Below are 19,933 nucleotides of genomic sequence, written 5' to 3' on the forward strand. Positions count from 1 at the left end.
GTTTTGGCACGTAAAACCCCAAATATTATTATTATTATTGAAGTTGTCCAATCAATTAAATGTCTGGGTGTTCACTTTGATCATGATATGACATGGCGCTCTCATGTAGATTTTCTCATAGGCAAACTGTCACAGGTTTTGGGTGTTGTCTATTCCTTTAGATACCTCCCGCAATCCGTTAAATTGCTGATTTACAACTCACTTTTTTTCAGTCATCTAAATTACGGCTGCCTCGTATGGGGGACAACTTCAGCCACAAATATTCAAAAGCTGTTTGTTATCCAGAAGAAATTTCTTCGTGTCATTTGTAATAAGCCTCGTGATTTTCATTCCGCTCCTCTTTTCAGCGCGCTTAAAACCCTTAAATTGCCTGCCCTAATAAACCTGCGCTTGTTGACAACCTACAGAAGATATGAGAAAAATATTGGTGCCCTCAGCTCTCTCGCTAATCTCACAAAACGAGAAACCCCCTACACAACTCAAGCTCCTGAGACTTGGTGTGTTCCTCAACTTCGGACTAATTATGGCCAGCAAATGTTATGCTACTGGCTGCCCAGTCTACTCAATGATCTTACCAGATGCAATATCGATGTGTTGACTTGTTCCGCGAAAAATCTGCGTGATATGTTCCTCCAATCTTGACTGTGTACCGTTGTACTTAGTGATCTTTTGCCCTAAGTGCTTTTGCTCTTCTCTCTTTTCTTTCCTTCTTTTCTTCTCTTTTTTTTTTTCCCTTACCGTTTCCCACCTGCCCTGCTGCTGCCATTGTAAACGGAACCTGGGGCCAGTCAAGCTGCTTCTCCGCAGCTTTTTTCCCCTTGTTTTTCCGCCACAACCATGTACCCCCTTGCTTGTGGAAACAAATAAATAAATAAAATATTTTTAAAGTTTGGCTCAAGTTACAAGGGACATCCAACAGATGGCATTGTACTACGCATGTATTGCACTCTTGTTCACTGCCACAATGGACAAATCGAATGATGCAACATGCCTTGCCTCTCTGAGTGTGTGTCTCCTTATGGGGATGCAGTCATCTCTAATGCCGCAGAAAATGTTTAATGCTGACACATTTGAAATGGCACTATTTTGACAGATTCCATCAAAAAAGACATTTAATCGGTAAGGCAGTACATGCAACGAATAAAAAACGAGCAGGGTGCATGTGTGAGTTTTTCTTGCTGCACAAATTGCTCATGCAAACTGCGGCTGTTCATTATCAGATAGAGCAGATAGCCACTTTGTTTCATGAATACAAATGGCCTTCCAGTCTGATACGCTTTCCTCAAGAATGTGTTGATGACGCTTAATCTTTTCACTGAGTTGTCCAGGCATGGGATGCCAAATCGGAGATGACTGCACCGCTAGATTTGTATTTTAACAGACGGCATTTTAGGGTTCTGTAAGCTGTCAAAACTAATTCAATCATTCAAAAGATTATATTTCCAACATAATACTTGGGGGTCACCTCAAGTGAAAAAGTGGCAAAATGCAGCTTTAAGGTGCCTGAGAGCCCATACACACCTCATCTGTACGGGCCCATGTCCACATTGTCTTCAACACCAATTAAACAAAGAATTGAACACCACATCCCATTTTAATGGATTTTTACATTACAGGTTCTGATTTAACAAAACCTGAGCATGCTCCATCTCCATACTTTGCAGAAAGTCTATTGCGGCAGTGGTGCGCAAGACTGGGTGCTCCGTGATTCGTGGGCAAACAGTTTGCACTGAACCAGCTGGATCCATTACATTTGTGCTCGCTGTGCTACACATGAGTGGGAATAGACTTCGGATGTTCTACAAGCTGAAAGCCACTTTTGAATCTAACACCATCTTATGTGACAGTGTTGGCAGTCACCAACACAGTGGCCACAGAGAAAGGGCCGAGAACAAAAGTACCACGAGTACCACGTCAGAGGCACGCAAGAAGAGATGGGTGGACGAGATGCGAGTACAATTGTTATGACCAGAAGTTGGTTCTGAAAGAGAAACCCAATAAGTCTGTTGAGTTGACTTCCTGTCAAAGCATGACAATCGGTCATTGAAACGGCACACCGTAACGGACATACGGTTGGGCACATTCTCACAGGATTCGCAGTACAAGTCCACTGATGGTGGCACGGCGCATATCCATACGGGCTGGTTTGCCTGCCTCTGCAGTGTATCCATTTCTACCTTACCCAAATAAAAACTCGAATCAAGCACTTTGAAGCATGTAAGACACGTCGCTGCTTTGTATCCAGGCGACACAGGCTTTAGTGTTACCATTGTGATCAGCATAATGAAAACAACGCCGCAGCACGAGTTTGTCACATTCGCATGCAAAAATTAAGTCAACTATTGTGCATTTAAAACAGCCTTGAAGAAGCAAATTCTTTATTTCGAATTATCCTGACTGTTTCACGATCCCCTGAGAGTTCAATATGTCAAGGATTGGCTGTATATATAGACATATGTATATATGATGCAGGAAAACAGTAGTTTTAGAATGTGTTGGCATTGCACTCAGCAGATAATTGGTGCTAGCCAACATGAATCCTTACCAACTAGCTCAGCTTTCTGTCGTTCTAAGCTATCCAACTGTTTTGTCATACCCCAACAGTAGTTTTTTTGTCTGTAACACTGGTTGTTTTGTTCATGTGGTGGCAACGTATTCCATATCCAATGTTTTGCTGTTACCATCAATATTTTTAGTGTTTTTGAGTTCCAGATAGGCATGGCCACATAAAAGGTCTGTATGAGTCTTAACATTCCTTGGAACTGAAGTCAAACATACTTGCATTGTCCCTCATGTGATGCATCATTGCTGGTGCTTCGAGGAAAGCAAATCACAGATGCCCAAGCAGCCAAGCATTTACGTTGATCTGCGTCCATGCGAGAGAGGCCGCTAGAGGCTCAAGATCTTCTTTGCAGTTGTCATCTAAACACGACTCGCTACAGTTTTCCACATCTATATCTTTGCTTGAGGTAAACAAGCATCCAAAAACACCAGATTTTGTAGCATTGAAAAGAGTGGCCATCTTTGCTACAATTGCTTAACTCCTTGCTGCCATATTTAAAACTAATGGGAGCCAGACTTCTGTTGTTTCCACCAACTGCAGCAACAACAGTAATGTTTTCTGGGATGCTTGCACTATTTAGTAGTGCAGCATACCCACCAAAATAAAACAAGGCTGCCACTTGTCTGTGGCATCAAGTTGATGAAAGGAAATCCCTAGACAAGTGTGACCTTCGCCTGGCAAATTTAGGTGAAAATGCTTGGACGGGAGAGACTCGTTCATGGCACAAAAGGGCTTAATGGTGATGTTTCGACAATGTGTTGGTTGTTCATTATTAAGTGCAAACTGTTGTCAGACAAAACAAGCAAAACAAACAATTTATCCTGTTGTGCCCCTGTTAACTTTCTGGTAGTGCTGCTCTGCATGACTCAGCAGTCGAGTATTTGACTTTGTGTTGGATTTCTGGTTGCTCTTTCAGAGTATCGGTGATTGAAATGTACCCTTTCCAAATGTCTTGCTGCAGGTGCTTTGAGAACTATGCTGAAAATGACACAGACTGTCCTGAATGCCTGCCACAGCACAGGTAACTGGAGGAGCACTCTGTCCTTGAGCAGTGCAGTTGACAACTTTATTTTGACATACTGGAATTTGGATGGGCTGGTTCTCCTCCATTTTAGAATGCGAAAACATCTAGTGTGTTTTCTTTTCCTCATCAGTGTTATGGGGAAATGTTGGCTACTATAGTTTTATTGACCATTCTGAAATTACCTAGTTTCATTGTGTTTATGTACGCACATTGCTCTGTATGAGTTCTGGTAATCTTTAATTGGCAGCTTGTTGCTGTTGCTGCTGTTTTACTACACAGTGTAATGACATCCTCATGTTTGTCCTGTGCCTCTCTTCTAATCATTTGCCTTGCACTAAACTTCATGTTCAAAAAGAGAGTCCTAGGAAACAGAGTTTGAACATTTAACCCATTAATGATGGCACATATAAATACAAAAAAAAGTGTATTTTATCTAAATTTGCAAAAGACATGGAGAATAAGCACAATCAACAGCAATGGGGGGAAACCCCAGGCAGAAAACTGGAAGTGGGCTTCACCCCAAGCCATGTAAGGCTTTATGTAGAATTTGTACAGGCAGCTCTCATCATATGTGAACCATCAATGTACATTTACTTTACATCACATGTGTGAAACCATTGCAGCTGGATATCTTGCAATTGGTCTGTCGCCTCTGACAGTGCTTTAAAAAAAAAGCGAGTCGCGCATCAAACTTCTTTTTCATCCTATTTTCCTGCTCTAAACCAACAAATGAAACTTGCTGCATGTCATTCAGTGTTGGCCAGATATATAGCCAGAAACTTCGTACTCAATGTAAAAAATCACCGAAAATAAGCAAAACATTTTATTTCTTCTTTCTTTTTGTCAATGAAGGTTCAATGCGAAAGGTGAAATGCAAAAACACCCGTGTACTTAGATTTAAGCGCACTTTAAAGAATTTTAGAGTTAAAGAAATCATTTTAATTTTAGTGTTAAAGAATTAGAGCACGTTAAAACCACGTTAGTGGTCGAAATTTCTGAAGTTCCCCACTACGGTGTGCCTCATAATCAGAAAGTGGTTTTGGCATGCAAAATCCCATAATTTAATTTTAATGAAAGTTCAATGTCACGCTCTAGTGTAATGCTCAAAGCGCACACGTTAAACTATTCTCATGGACAGGCTAAGAGAGACATGGGTGACATAGTGTTGAGCAACTGAAGAAGAGATTTGTAAAATATCAGAATTGTGGGTAATTAGTTTATTCATAATTAGTTTATTCAGAATTGCTAAATATCAGCTAATTCAAGGCCAAGTGAATTGGTATGTTTTCCTTGACTGATGCGGTAAACATATCATCAATTAAAGTATGTTTTGCTTGTATCTGAATGAAGTGTGCGAAAACACTTGTACCTAATTAACTTCATTGCACAGTAAATGATTTAAGGATGTCAAAGATGTCTGCGTCTAATGTTTTCTTCTTAATAACTTAATTCTTGCATAACCGTGTTTAGATAAAAATTCGGCGCAGACACTTCAGACTGCTTATGTGTGAGAATGCGAAAACATTATACCATTTGTGGACCTCAGAACATCATGAACATGCTCATTTTATACACTTATTTTTTATACATGGCGCCACATCCTTCCCTTTGGCTACGCCATCATGTGCCCAATGACACACGCACTAGGCTGCACCTTTAGTCACCCAGAACCGTGGAGCTGCTGTGGCATCGGGCAAGCGTGCTTGTCATGCACCCTGGAGGCCCGGGTTCGGTTCCCAGCCAAACCGAAATGTACCAAGTTTTCTTTTCGTAGCCATTAATTTACTTTGTTTATGGAACCTCTTTGTGCCATCAGCCATCTTGGTACCAATTTTTTGGTCACGCTGACACTGATGGATTTTTTCGGTGTAATGGGCCCTACAACGCTTTCGCATTAAAATTAGCAATGTGGCTTCATATAGATATCATTGGCAGCTTTTCATCATTCACGCTCCAGTGTCGTAACAAAGCTTTGCAGATAGTGCTTGCCTTCTCAAGCTAGTTGAAATGACACTTTAGGAATTATACCTTGCCTCTGCAGCAAGGTGTTGGACATCCTGCGGTCTCAAGAGCAGGCACGAAACCTGCATGAGGACTTCCATCATCAGGTAGGCACCTTTGAGAAATGCACTTATCTGCACTGACTTTTGTGTTCGTTTAAATGGGCACTAATGGAATAAAAATATTGAATATTCCATGCTGTGCAAAACTAAGCACAGCATGGAAGACAGGGACACAGGAAGACACACTCGGTGATGATTGTCAACTGTGTTTATTAATGATGCAGAGATCACATGCTATATACAGGCATGTGCAAAAAGAAAAAAGGAAAAATAATCAAAGGTAACATATCAATAAATTGAAAGAAAATTTCACTTTTTAATGACCACATGCTGACAGTTTGCAAGCAGCATTACAAAACACTTCAGTATTGATTCACATATGCAGTATCTCTTCATGGCAGCACAATAGATGACGCACTAATTAAGCTAAATACTGCGTTTTCTGCACATGCAATAAAACACAGTATTGCCCTAAATACACTGAAACCTCGTTACTATGAACATCACATTAACGAACTTTTCAAACTAACAAACTTTTCGGAATTCCCCTGCTGACTTATAGTTTCAATGTAGAAATATTTCAGTACTATGAACTTCGGAATACCGAACTGTTAAAAGTAATGATCGCTATTCAGTTTCCCTGTGATGTTAACAATGCCTCAGTACTACGAACTAATATTCCAAAATATGGGGATTCTTAGATTTCTGTGTATCCTTTACAGCAGCTGAAACAGTACGCTAGCAGACAATAAGGTGCACAGAACGGATGTCATGTGTGCATGGGTTCGGAAAGCATGAGGCTGTCCCCAAGAAAAAAAAACTAGGGCGTTCGGAGCTGACGACACATCAGGTTTTGAGCGCACGCTCCGCCCAGAAAAGTGTCGCCTAGCAACGGAGGTGTAGCTCTACCTTCTTTCACCCTTCTTTCTACTTCTTTCGTGCTTCTACTTCTACTTTCTACTTCTTTTGTACTGCCGTACTAACTATGCGCGAGGCGCAATGTAACTTCTGTACTCACGGCGATGCCACACAGTCGCACTTTGGACTTTCCAGACGGTGACGTTTACGCGCGCTTGCGCTTTGACATAGTTTAGGTGTCCACCTCGAGTGAGACAGTTGTGGTGTCCACGGCAAGAAATTTGAAAAACAAACAAAAAGCAAGAAACATTGCTCTTTGTAGGTGACATGGTGCTACCTTTTTGTGATAGTTTTCTCGGTGGCAGTGTCCGTTTTGCACACGTCAGCTTTATTATACAGTGCTTTGGTGGTGCATGGTTGCAGTATCTATGGAAAATAGCAACAGCGTGTGCCAACAGCCAACAGCAACATTTTCGTGGAAAGCTCATATATTGACAACTAATGATCACTATAATGTTCACTATAACGATCTTTCAGAATAACGAACAATTTACCGTGGTCCCCTGAAATTCGTTATATCGAGATCTCACTGTAAACAGAAACATGTTATTTGTCTCCGGCGACACATAGCACTGCACAAACACCTGATCCTGGGGTGGTGCGAGAATCGGAAAGAGGGCACTGCTAGCACATCGCTACAGGAGGATGGCTCCCTACCACACGCCGTTAGAGAAAAGTGTCCCCACGGCTATGCTGTATGCTCTTGCGATAACGAGTGGGCAATCTCTGTGGGCTTGGGCCTCCAATAAGTGTGGCTAGGCGTAGTATGACCACGCACAAGCTCTTGGCGCTGCTATTTGGTTTAGCGTTTGGAAAGTGACCAACACTAGGTAGGCACTTGCTGTAGGTGCAAGGCACCACACACGAGCGCAAGTGCATGTGATGCTCAAACAAAGGGGCTGGCGGACAAGTGGAAAAATGTGTACATGCCCTGATGCTGCTTTGGCGAGGCTTCTCTTGCACTCACTCAGCTGATTGCCTTGGTCGTGCCCCTGCTGGCACCATGGCTGCTGCAGCCAGCAGTGGCTTCGGCTTCTTGCGTTTGCAAAACTGATGGCTATCTCGTTACTAATCGCTCAAAGGGCGACCGCCTTTCTCTTGCTCATTCTGTGCTCACAGGGGTGTGCATGCATAGGAAGGATGCTTCCGTGCATGCGTTTACATTGCTTTTTTTTTTTTTTTTGACACTCGCAAAAACTAATTGCCTCTGGTTAGTGATAAGATGAAGATTAGCAGAAGTTTGTCACACGTGTTGCTTTTTTGACGGGCACACAACCACACAGTTTTCTTGAGTGTGCGCACTTGCGCTGTTCTATTACTCTATGGATGTACATACCGTATTTTCGCGATTCTAAGCACCCCCCGATTCTAAGCACCCTCCCCTCTATTTTCGCGAAAAAGTTAGGAAAAAAGTTTGCGTGCGAATCTAAGCACCCCCTATTTGTTAGGAAGAGCGCGTAGCCAAGGCCGCCAAACGTGCTTGCTCACTCAGGAATCATTGCTCGGCGGACCTGCAGGCACGCGGTCGATGCTTCTGTTGGACGCGTTTAGCAGCCATCTGACCCCGGAGGTAAAGACAAAGCATCGGAACATCAATAGCAACGTGGTTGTGATTCCGAGTGGCATGACGCGAGTGCTGCAACCCCTCGACGTTTCAGTCAACAAGCCCTTCAAAGCCAGTCTCTGACAAGAGTACGAAGAGTGGGTGCGAAACCCTGACCGGAAGAAGACGCCGACGGGAAAGCTGCAGAAAGCGTCCCCATCAACCATCGCAAAGTGGATTTCGGACGCGTGGAAGAGGGTCCACGTGGATGTTGTGGTCAAATCATTTAAGAAGTGCTCGATCACAAACAACTTCGGCGGAACGGAAGACGACCTGCTGTGGGATATCAAGAGCAGCGGTTCAATCGGTGCGACAAACTCGAGTGGCAGTGATAGTGACTGAGCATCTTACACAAGCGGTGGGTTCACTGTCTGCACCGATTTTTCTTTTGAATGTTTGCAAAATAAAATGTCATTTCTCGCACCCATCTCGTTGTGATGTCGCAGCGAAAAGAGGGGGGGGGGGGCATTATAGATTTTTCGAATCTAAGCACCCCCCCCCTCACTTTGTACATCACAATCATGGAAAAAAGGGGGTGCTTAGAAGCGAGTAAATACGGTATTAGTGTAAGAGCAGGAACATGCGAGTCTTGCGAAATATTCTCATGTGTGCATTTTCAAAGCCTTGAACTATCTGCATCAAATTTTTAATTCTTATAAGTTTATTTCGTTTTTTATTGTTGTTGTTCATGAATGAAGAATACATATATACCAACTCAAAATATTTTTTTCTCACTTTACAGTCGCCCTAAAAAAATTAAGGTAAATTTCTTTTTTAAGTAAGTCCCGAAGAAGAATTGGAATCTGCAGTTAAAAAAATCGACCCTGGGCGGTCGCATATGATGAAAAAAATCGACGCTCAAAGGGTTAAGAAATTTTCATGTTCGAAGTTTTAGGTCTCAAATGTGCTCTTGGGACAAAGGAAAAACAATGAAGGAGTGCAGACGATCAAAAGGACATTTATTGCGCCTTTTGTACACCAATCTAGCCAGCCGAATTACTATCAATGGAACACACTGATGTATTCTGATGAATCGAGGAAGTCCGACTCACCGCGACAGGATATCGAGCCAATATGCTTGCCCTCTTCCACGCTGGAAACCAGTGCCTAATCGTTTGCATGTAGTCACACGAACAGGCCCGCGAAGTGTGCCGGGCGGCGTGCAAGACGTCTGCAGAGCCTGCCAATCCCAAGAGGAAGAGGCTACTCCCTTTTGCGCCGGAGTAACCTCGCCTTTAGGTGGCTTTAGCAGTGTAACACTTATACCATCCCTCATACTAGTCCGTAACTGCACCAACTGCAGCGGCGCTCAGCTATGCGAGCAAGCCAGATTACTGGAGGTGCGAGAGCAATGCAGCAAAAACAGCATAAAGGGGTGCAAGAGAGTCTAGCCTCCCCACGTCCTCTTAAATTGCTACATCCTCTGGCGAAAATGCGACATGCGACAGTGGCTGCGCTGAGGAACTGTCCACGCACTCTTGTCCACAACCCGCGCGTCGACTATGCCTCTGGGGCACACCGCTGGTGTCAAGTGGTCACCGCAGCTGCTCTGCAGACGGCGTGTCTACAGACTCGAAAGCACGACTCCAGGCCAGTATGAAAAGGTAACGTGGTACTCGACACGAGCAAGCGTTGCTTGTGCCAATGCGCCCTGCTGCCTGGAGGTGCCATTGGTGACTGCCTGCTCTTGTCCCAGCCACTGAGGGTTGCAAGTCGACGAAGGTGGCCATTGCGCTGAACGTGCCACAGACATCCCCATTGCCTGGCATGGCTCGATCATAGTCTGGGGCCACAGCTGGCAGTGCTGGTGATGAGCAGGTGGCATAAAATTAAAGGTGACTCTGCTCACACTGTGTGCACTCAGCACACTCTACAAACATTGAAGTAGTGCAAGGTTGAGCAATTGCATATGTATCAACCATGTGGTACGATTTTCATTTTGACTATCAAAATATCAGGCGGCTACTCAGATGCTAAGTTCACGTGAGCAGAACTTGCTTTCTCGAGTCAAATAAGTAATTTTGATTCATGGCGAGGCAAACTAAAATGAAGGAAGCAAAATGTGACACCTCAACGCCACTGTCCACCAGGTTGTGTCCCTCCAAGTGCGATGGGCAGCTTCGTAAAGCCTTGATCCTAATGAGTCGCTACCCTGACAACTGGCATCCAAGAACAATACCCGAAATGGGTGCAAAACAGGCAGCTGCAAGGAGACAAGTCTGATAGGTGGTGTTACCGAGTTTGGCGTACACAGCATCCGAATGGAAGGCGCCGACCGTCCCAGTACTGTGTCGGAGCACACGGTGCCAGGCCGCAATACCCGACAGCCCCTAGCGGCATCTGTGGCCCACAGCCACTGAGATCCCAGAGCCACGACTCCCAGAGTCAAAGAGATGGAAGAAGCAGTTTACATAAGAATCTTGGAATACCCACGAGGCTTTCGTACTCACTCACATCAGGCTTGCTAATGCTCCTTGGGCACTAGGCCTCGCTCTCCCACAATGCAGACCGTTTGGCTTTTGTACCGATAAATACCTTCCAAGAACTTCGAAAAAGGCTTAGCATGTCGGCAAGTTCAAACACACCGCAGCAACGATCGCCTCACTCTCAAGAAAGCGCGCTGCTGCCGATGGCAATCAAAATCCGTACTAAGCCTATGCTTCAGTTCAAACAAAGGTTGTCTCGAATCCAGGGAAACTGCCAAAACTATTGTCTGATGTCCCCCCTTCCCCGCAAGAACCCCGTGTTGGATGTCATATAGGGGGATCTCAAGCATGCTCTTGGAACAAAAGAACGACAGCGAAGTAGTGCAGACAATTAAAACGGCATTTATTGCACCTTCTGGCCAGCCGAATTACTATGAATAAAACGTGCCGAAGGGCGCTGATGAATCGAGGACGTCTGACTCACCGTGACAAGATATCGAGCGAATATGTTCACCCTCGTGATGGACACCAATGCCTAATCGTTCGCATGTGCAGTTGCATGAATGGTGCCCTGCTCTGAAGCCTCGCATGGGAAGGTCCCATGAAGTGTGCTGGCCAGCCTGCGAGACGTCCACACACCCTGCCAGCCGAGAGCCAAAGAGGAACAGGCTACTCCCTTTTGCGCACAAGTAACCCTGCCATTAGGTAGCATTAGCAGCTATTAGCAGCACAACTCTCGTGCCATCTCTTTTACTATTCTGCAACAGGGGCGTAGCTGGGGGAAGGGCGCATGGGACTTCAGCCCCTCCCCCTTGAAATTTTTGCTTGCTGTCATGCACCGCCAACCAAAACAAACCCCAGCACCGGAAATCATTCTGGATTTTGTTTAGAATGGTCCTTTTCACGTTCAAAAAGATATTTCGGCACAAACACTGTGAACTTGGGCTGGGCTTCATGGCAGCGCCCGTACACCAGAAGCCCCATCAGAGCATAAAGTTTTAAGGGCGTTTCGATGGCGAGCGAGCTCGTCGCAGCATCTTGCAGAGGCCGCAAAATCTACAGAGCCCGCAGATTTAAATGAAGAAACTTTATGGGTATAAATTTCTCATTAACTTCTGATGCAAAAGGTGCATTGACATTTCCAGTCGTGTTTTAGATTTTCAATTCCGGAACTTAGTGGGTTTAATGTTCTTGTAAACATTTGACGCCAAAGGTGCATTGACTTTTCTAAAGTCGTACATCGGACCATACAATGAGGCAAGCCAAATAAACACATTATCAGACAAGTTGACAAAGCACGCAGTGACGCCTGACGAGAAGAAGCGTTGTGGTCCATTTGTGCCGTCATTTCACAGAAAAGGATATCAACATCTTTTTCACCTGCACCAAAGCGCTCCATGTCAAGACACTAAAGCCAGCAAAAGTAACTGCGTTCTTATTTATTTTTTTCTACTTTGACTTTTATTTGAGAAGACACATTAAGCCATTTGAATTTTCTTGTTCTCGGTGCCCATGGCCTGCCAGAGTGCATGCGGTTTTCTCGTGTTGCCCCACCCGCCGAGTGGATTTTGGCCTGGCAGAGTTTTGGACGCTTTCTGGGTAGCAGACAAGAGAAAAAAACAACGGTTGCGCACCGCCATCACTGTGGGGACTTGACAGATTGTCACAGGTTCGCTTGAGGGCATCACCTTCACTTCGTTGTTATCGCAACCTCTCCGGAAAGTCTTGTCTTGCCGGTGTAGGATACTGAGCAGTATGCGTATGGTTCTCTGTGGACCAAGCGTCGCACTTGTTCTTCGATATTCCTTTGGTAGCCACATTAGGTGCCCAAAGTAGGTGTTCGATTGTGGCCGACATGCTTTCCTTTGTGATTTTTCATTTCGGCGCCCCCACCCCACAAAAAAAAAAAAATGATGACATTGTTGCGGCACAGTGAATTGTCGCATGGTAAAAGTTGAATTTTGTTACTTCTTTTACGGAAAGTAATGGCCCACGGGACTATTCAGTTTCTGGATACTCTTATTATATGATTGTGATAGCAATTATATGGACACTCCAGGCAAATTCCTGCTGTTGCCATCGCCGTCATGTTTCGCATAAAGTCTAAGGGTGATAACATTGTCACTGCACACCACATACTGTATGTGTGTGTGAGAGCATGGGGGTTGCAAGGGGGGGAGGCGTTAGCTGACGATGGTAGCTCGTTCTTGTGCGCAAAGGAGAAGAGCGGGGAGGAAGGGCGTCATGTTCCGTCGCACGCGATGGATAGGGGGGTGGGGGTGACTTAGGATTCTGAGAGTCTGTGATTGCGCAACATGTAGATTTGCCTTGTTTGACACATTATATACGGTAACTTTTGCTTAGATACGTAGATTTATTGGAGGCTTACACATAAATATAAATATCTTATGAGGTTTTGCACGCAGTGAACTCTGTTTCCAGTGACACTTTTTTGCCCTTTATCAAGCTGTAGCTTCGCATTTCTATATTCCACTGTATCTTTACATTTCAAATGTATATTTTGCAGAATTCCTGATTTTTATATGTGCTCTCTATTGCGACTGTAATTTCGGTGCAATTACTCACCATACACGACTGGTGACAGCTGTTCCTGTGCAATACATTGGAACGAAGGACAGAGTCATTGAGATTTTTTTCCTAGCCGTTGCATATGTACAAAAATGTAAACGAGGTTCTTGAATGTCTAAGTTTCATTAAAATATTTGTCCTCAACTTGTTCATTTCACGGCCTTTACGTGTTTCATATCAGCGGCATACGTTGCTTTGCTGGTGTCATACTAATATAGCACTAAAGTTCCTGTGGTATTTTCTTTACTTCTTGTTAAATAGACAAATAACATGGAAGCATTGATATCATTTATTAATGGCACAATTTTTGGGACATACGAATATATTATTTTATTTATGAACACATATTTTACTTGTCTTGACAGTGCGTAGCATTCAAGAATTCATTTGCAGCATTTTCAGCAATGGCAGTAAAGTTATTATTCATGTATTTGATCCCTTAACAAATTCTATAAAGGAGGACGCTAAGCTGCAATGTGAGCCCCCCCCCGCTGAACGATATTTCTGGCTACGCCACTGCTCTGCCACTACACTGACTGCCAGCGGTGCTTAGCTATGTGGGGAATCTGGATTACAGGAGATGCGGGAGCCGTGCGGGGAAAACAACATAAGGGGATGCAAGAGGTTTGAGTGTCCTCGCAAAATCTATATACAAGTAAGACAAAACATACAAAAATTTGATTATACAGCTGTACATGCAAAAATAAATAACACTTTCATGTATCACAGCATAAATACACTCAGTACACTCACTTATAAACAAAAGAAACATGTGCACCGCTAAAATACTACAAAACAAGATTAGCAGCAAACTGGGCTGGCGCCAGCTTATTCTCGTGCATAGGTCGTAAAGCTAAAGAAGCTAGCCCACTGAGGCTAAGCATGAAACTGAGCTTCTTTGGTTGCGGAAGAGAGTCCACCGTCCAGCACAAAATTATACAGATGACTGCTTCCTCAGGTTGTACTGGTGCATGGTCTGAATGTGGTCCGACACCCTGGGTGTGCCCTGTTGCTTGCACGTAATGCCACTGGGCACAGGCATGGGCTTGTAGGCAGCCACAGTCACACAATGTATCGGTTTCATCACACCAGACAGTTTACCACCCCATAATTATTACCACTTGATGGGCGTGGCAAAGAACAGCAATAGCAAAAAAATGGCAGAATTCAAGGCTTAGCGAGCTGCTGTGTGTATGCTTGGGCCACAATAGGGGGGGCTCTGAGAACTGCATGAATCAAAAGGGCGCCAGTGCCAGCGGTGCAAAATAGAGAAGACGGCGCTGCTAGCGTGCGCCGATGCAGGAGGATGGCTTCGAACAACATGCTGTTCAGTGCCCTCATGGCTATGCTGGGTGCTCTTGCGATAACCAGTGAGCTCACTTGCAAGAGCTAGGGCAACCTCTGTTGGCTTGGTCCTCCGATAAATACAGCTCGGCACTGTACGACTATGCGCGAGCACTGGGCACCTCTTTTTGGCTTAGCGTTTGGAAAATGACCCACACAAAGTAAGCGCTCACTGTAGGCGCAAGGCTTTGCAGACAAGTTCAAGTCCGAGCAATGCCCAAAAGGTGGCAAAAGGACGAGAGGAAAAACGTGTACGTAAGCTAATGCTGTCCCAGAGAGGTCTCCCTTGCTCTCTGTCTGCTGATCGTGCTGGTCATACTGGCACCAGTGCCATGGCTGCTGCTGCCAGCAGTGCCAAGTGCCACCTCCACAAGCGGGTTCATGTAAGAAGTCGCCCGTGACAGCTGTCGCGGGTAAAAACGGGGATGTGTACAGACAGCAGAATAGGTGAAATGCCGACGCAAAGGCACTGGGCGCACCTGAATCCCGACAAAACTTTATCAAAGCCACAACCACATGCATGCATGTCACAGAGCTATGTGGCTTCGTGTTCATGTTATTTAAATAAATAAAAGACACAATGATAAATGTCATCGTAAATGATGAAGCCACCTGTAAGCCACACAGAAATCAAATTACTATAATTAAGGCGTCCAGGGCTAGCAAACAGAAAACAAACACGAGAAAGAGAGCTGAAGTTCATGCAAGTGTTCAAGGTACACAAAGAGCGCTTACAGGCAAAGTGGGTACAATGTACAGTCAGGATGCTGAGCGTGTGAAGAGCAGATTGGAGCACATCTGTAGATAGTGCTCGGCACAGCATTGAACCTTGTGTATGTTGCCAACGGCCGGACGCCCTATTGACGTTCGTAAGCTGGAGCTCGGCTGAGCTATTGGAGACACAGGCCAGGCCTGGGCTGGATGCTTTTACGAAGGTTATGCACAGGAATTTTTCTCGTAGAGAAAGAATGGTGCTGCCACAATTATTCCATTTGTTTGTCAGTCATTTGTTAAACAGCAGCGTGTAACGTGACCATGAAACTAAATTTAAACACCACTTTTTATCTACATTCCCTTAACTTCATGCTGTAACTGGCTTTCTGTACCATGTCATTCAATTTTGTTTAACTTGTCCTCTCTGCAACATGTTCTCAGCAATTTCTACTGCTCTATGAACTTTCGTTTAATTACCTTGCTACTTCATCATCAAAAATTTTCGTAAGTCCAGTTAGTTCATGTGCATGGGAGTTCTTAAATAATATAAAAAAAAGAAGAACCGCCACCGCCCATGCTTTTGAAGGTTCTGCTGCATTTTTGCTCCAGCTTTTGCATGATTAAGAAAAGCACAGTGCGCACTCTCTATGAAGTGGCACACAGTGTACTACCAGCAAACATGCCTTTTCCGGTAGTAAACACCCAAATTAAGTAAGAAGTGTGTTGTGAACACAAACCAAGCAAGCGAGACTGGCACAGTGTGTAACTCAATATGGAGAGCTGCAACTTGTATTACCCGGCCAATTTCATTGCTTGGAGAGCACGCGCTGCTCTCTGTAGTTGCCAGGTCCACCCATCATTGGCACAGTATTTCGAAGCAAGGAGCGCCTGCTTTCCATGACTTCCGTTACAGGCAGTAATGCACGTCGCATGTATGTTTCGTGCACTTTTTGAGTCTGAAAACCTGCGCAGGTAGCTCAAAACAACACACAATACAGTCTATGCTCGTTACAATGAACCCGCATACAACAGACTTTCGGATATAACGGACCATATTTCAACCTTAGTTTGTTCTGCCTATTTTATTAATGCAACAAAGTTCGACTATCGGCTACAGCGGATGAAATTAGCAGCAATTTGTGTCAAAATCGGGCGTATAAAATGGACTTCTGCCGTGTCGACACAGGCTGGCAACTGACTTGTGAGGGTCAGCTGACGATCACGGCTCAATGTCTTGCGCGTGAGGGAGGGAGGAAAGCGGGGCGGAAGTGCACCGTCTTTCGCGCATGAAGCACGGGAAGGGGGCGGAGGGGGAGGCGAGTGAAAGAGAGGGGGTTCTACTCCGGTGGCTGCTGTTATTGGCTCGGCCATGCGGGCGCTGTATCTTGAAAGCGATCTGCAATGTGGACAAAGTGCGCCCAGTGCCAGTTACTTCGTATGTGCTGTGCTTTTGATGTTTAGTTCGTGTTGAAGCGAGAGAGAGTGCAAAGATCAATTTGCTCGCTGCTGCTGCCACGCTTATCTTGCTTAATTTGCCATCACAATCGATGCTTCGCCTTTAGTGCAAAACTGAGATTTTCTTGTTTGTTTTTTACTTTGGACGTTCATCACTCACTCTTTTAAATAAAATTGTTAGACATTGCGACGAAAGTTCTGAAAGTGAGGCACCTCTGATATTATGGACTTCGGATAAAACGGACGATTTTTGCTGGATAATCAGAGTTCGTTGTAACGAGAGTCGACTATATGAATGAGACCAGCGTTACTGTATAGGGTGGCATCTCATCTGTACTACCCAGCCAACTCTTTGTTCACCACCATGCTGTGCCATAGTGCATTCAAAACTCCAGCCCGTCTGCCCTGTGATACACTCTGGTTAAAATGTTTGCTTTGTGGTATGTTTACATTTTTTCACGGAGTATGACATTTAGGAGGGGAAACTCCCGTCAGCGCGAGCGAGCGCGGGCGACCAGATAAGGCCACAATTGTTGTATGCGCCGACAGGGCCGTATACAGTGGCGGCGCCATGCGGCGCGTCGGAGAAGCCGCAGCGAAAAAAAAATGCAGCGCCCGGGCAGGCGGCTCCAGCGCGCTCTCAACGGCGGTAATTTCTTTCCAGGCCGCCAGCACGATAACGGCTCCGCGGGCTTGTGACTTTTTCTGGTCGCCGCAAACAGCGGAGTTTCCACTCCTAAATGTTTCTTGCTCCGTGCATTTTTACAGGCGTACAAATGTACTTATATGGGTAACAGCCGCAATTTGCCACTAGTCATTGCGATGTTGCGTCCATGTGTTCATGTTAACAGTGCAATTAGACAGGGACACAGCACTCGTGGTGTCATCTTCTCGTCTCGTGTCCCTGTCTAATTGCACTGTTAACACCAAGATGGAAAACCAACAAGCCCAAGCTGCTGTTCTAGCGTCCATGTGGCTGCGCCACACCACTGCATGACAGAGTGACAAGGTCACTTGCGTCCCATTGCGTCACTTGTCCCTGTCGCTTGAAAATCACGTGCATGTGGTTGCCTCTCTAAAAGATTGATCTTAATAGCAAGTTTCTCACAAGACATGCAGTTTGTGACTGACCTTTTGAGATAAAATGTGTATTTGTGCAGGTGCATTTATACAAAGCTAAGTTATGCATTAGTTACGTTCAGAGCTTTTTCATATGCAAATATAACATAAAAAGAAAGAATGCAGGTTTTGTGTACCATGTCTGTGGTTTCTCACCAACAAGTGTCAGTGTGTTGAGCTTAGATGCCCACTCAATCACGTCGCCGTGCTAAATCTTGTAATGGGGGAACACTAGTGAACAGAGGACCATCACAGGAACAACAGCGTCTCTGACAGTCCTTTCAGAATGGAAGCAAGATTATTTCAAGATAATTTTATTGTTAACACAAGATTGCTTGGTACAGCACACTATTTACGTTATGAGTAGGCACAAGTGCCGTGACAATATGATGCTAAATCAAATCAGTTTGTTCCAACCAATGGTAAAATAAGGTACACGTAAATCATCTGGGCCCTCGCGAGAAGCGCTAGATACGGTAGCGAGACAACTCAATATTGCACATCAATTTCGTGTGCAACAAAGTTATACAATCATTGCAAATGAAAGCAAAAATTAAGACCCACAAGAACTTACATAACACTAACAAAAAAGAAAAGTTTACAATGGATTTGTGTATTGATCTCTTCTGAAGAACTTTTTGATATCGGCAATTAAAACATGACGTGTCTTTATGTTTGTAGGTACTTACAGTAGTTCCATATTATGGCAGCAGCATAGACAATAGTTTTACCACAAACATTTTTAACACTTGGAAGGTTAAATCAACAGTTGAAAAAATTTTTTGGTGGACGAGGTAGATAGACAAAAGCAGATGATGGTAGTGGGATGTTGTAATTTAATATGTGTGTGATCACACTAGCCAGCTTGTAACCCCTCATAGCAAAGAACGGTGTAATGCTTAAATCACCCAAGAGTGGAGCGGATCTATCTGCAAATTTACTGTGTAATTATACCAAGGGCTCTTTTTTGTAGTATGATTATTTGGTTTAAATACGTGTTATATGCAAGCCCCCAAAGCTCTATATAGTAAATCATGTGGCTGCAAAAAAAGGCAATAATACAGATTTTTCAGCGTACAAAGTGGAAAAAACTTTCGAGCTTTTATTAAGACAAAACAAGCGTAGCTTAGCTTACTGCTTACTCGTAGTATATGAGGATTAAGGTTAAAAGTTGAATCGAGAGTTATGCTGAGATATACCTACCTATCAACCCATTCGAAGAGGCTTGTGTCAATTCGTAGGTCAGTTAAACTGTTTTAGATTTTGTAAGGACTAGAGAAAACGATGTACTTAGTTCTTGATGTATTTATTGTCAATTTATTCTGTAAGAACCATTGCTATATCTCAGAAAGATTCCTATTAGCGTGACTTTATACCATTTCAATTTCCTGACTGGAAAAAAGAAGAGCTGTGCCGTTTGCGTACATAATAATATGGCTGTAATTCAGAGCATTTGGCAGATCCTTTATATATAAAGAAAAGAGTAATGGTCCCAGCACTGAGCCCTGAGGCATGCCACACAGGATTGAATGAACATTAAATACAGACCTATCTATTTTAACACATTGATGTCGGTCAGAGAGACAGATAGCTGGGAAGTAACTGTTTAGCTGGGCCTCTTAATCCATGCCATTCCAGTTTTGATAACAGTATGTCATGATTGACAGTATCAAATGCTTTGTTAATAAATTCACTCGCACCGTTCAGCCATGGATGTTAATCTGTATTTACAAAACCCATGTTGGTTATCTACTAGATTTTATATTTATCTAGAGAACGAGTGAAACATTTAACCAATAATTTTTCAAATGCCATGTTAAGGACACTAAGTATTGATATTGGTCGGTAGTTTCCAATGTCACCTTTACTTCCGCACTTGTATATAGGAGTGACTTGAGCTACTTTGAAAGTGTCCGGATACGTAGCCATATAAAAGGATATGTTAAATAATTTTGTGAAATGCTCACTGAGCTCCTCATATGTGGCGTAATGATAAAAAGGGGGATTTTATCTACACCCGATGATCTTCCTCCCGTCATTGTTTTGACAGTAGAAATTATTTCGTCATGAGTAATGCCATACAAATGAATGAAGTATAGGAGCTGGGAGCTTAGG

The 19,933-nt window shown here is 44.0% G+C and overlaps 1 protein-coding gene across 4 annotated transcripts in view; it reads left to right on the forward strand.

The window, feature by feature from the left end:
- The window catches only part of Vps11 (vacuolar protein sorting 11), a 133,864-nt gene that overhangs the window by 106,713 nt on the left and 7,218 nt on the right, over positions 1–19,933 (forward strand). For all 4 annotated transcript variants that reach the window (XM_075684227.1, XM_075684226.1, XM_075684228.1 and 1 more), the window contains 2 exons: positions 3,525–3,584; positions 5,629–5,695. In XM_075684227.1, coding sequence (XP_075540342.1) covers positions 3,525–3,584; positions 5,629–5,695 — 127 coding nt within the window. The remainder of the gene's footprint in view (positions 1–3,524; positions 3,585–5,628; positions 5,696–19,933) is intronic.

The sequence above is a fragment of the Dermacentor variabilis genome, chromosome 3 (genome assembly GCF_050947875.1).
Source record: "Dermacentor variabilis isolate Ectoservices chromosome 3, ASM5094787v1, whole genome shotgun sequence".
Classification (NCBI taxonomy): domain Eukaryota; kingdom Metazoa; phylum Arthropoda; class Arachnida; order Ixodida; family Ixodidae; genus Dermacentor; species Dermacentor variabilis.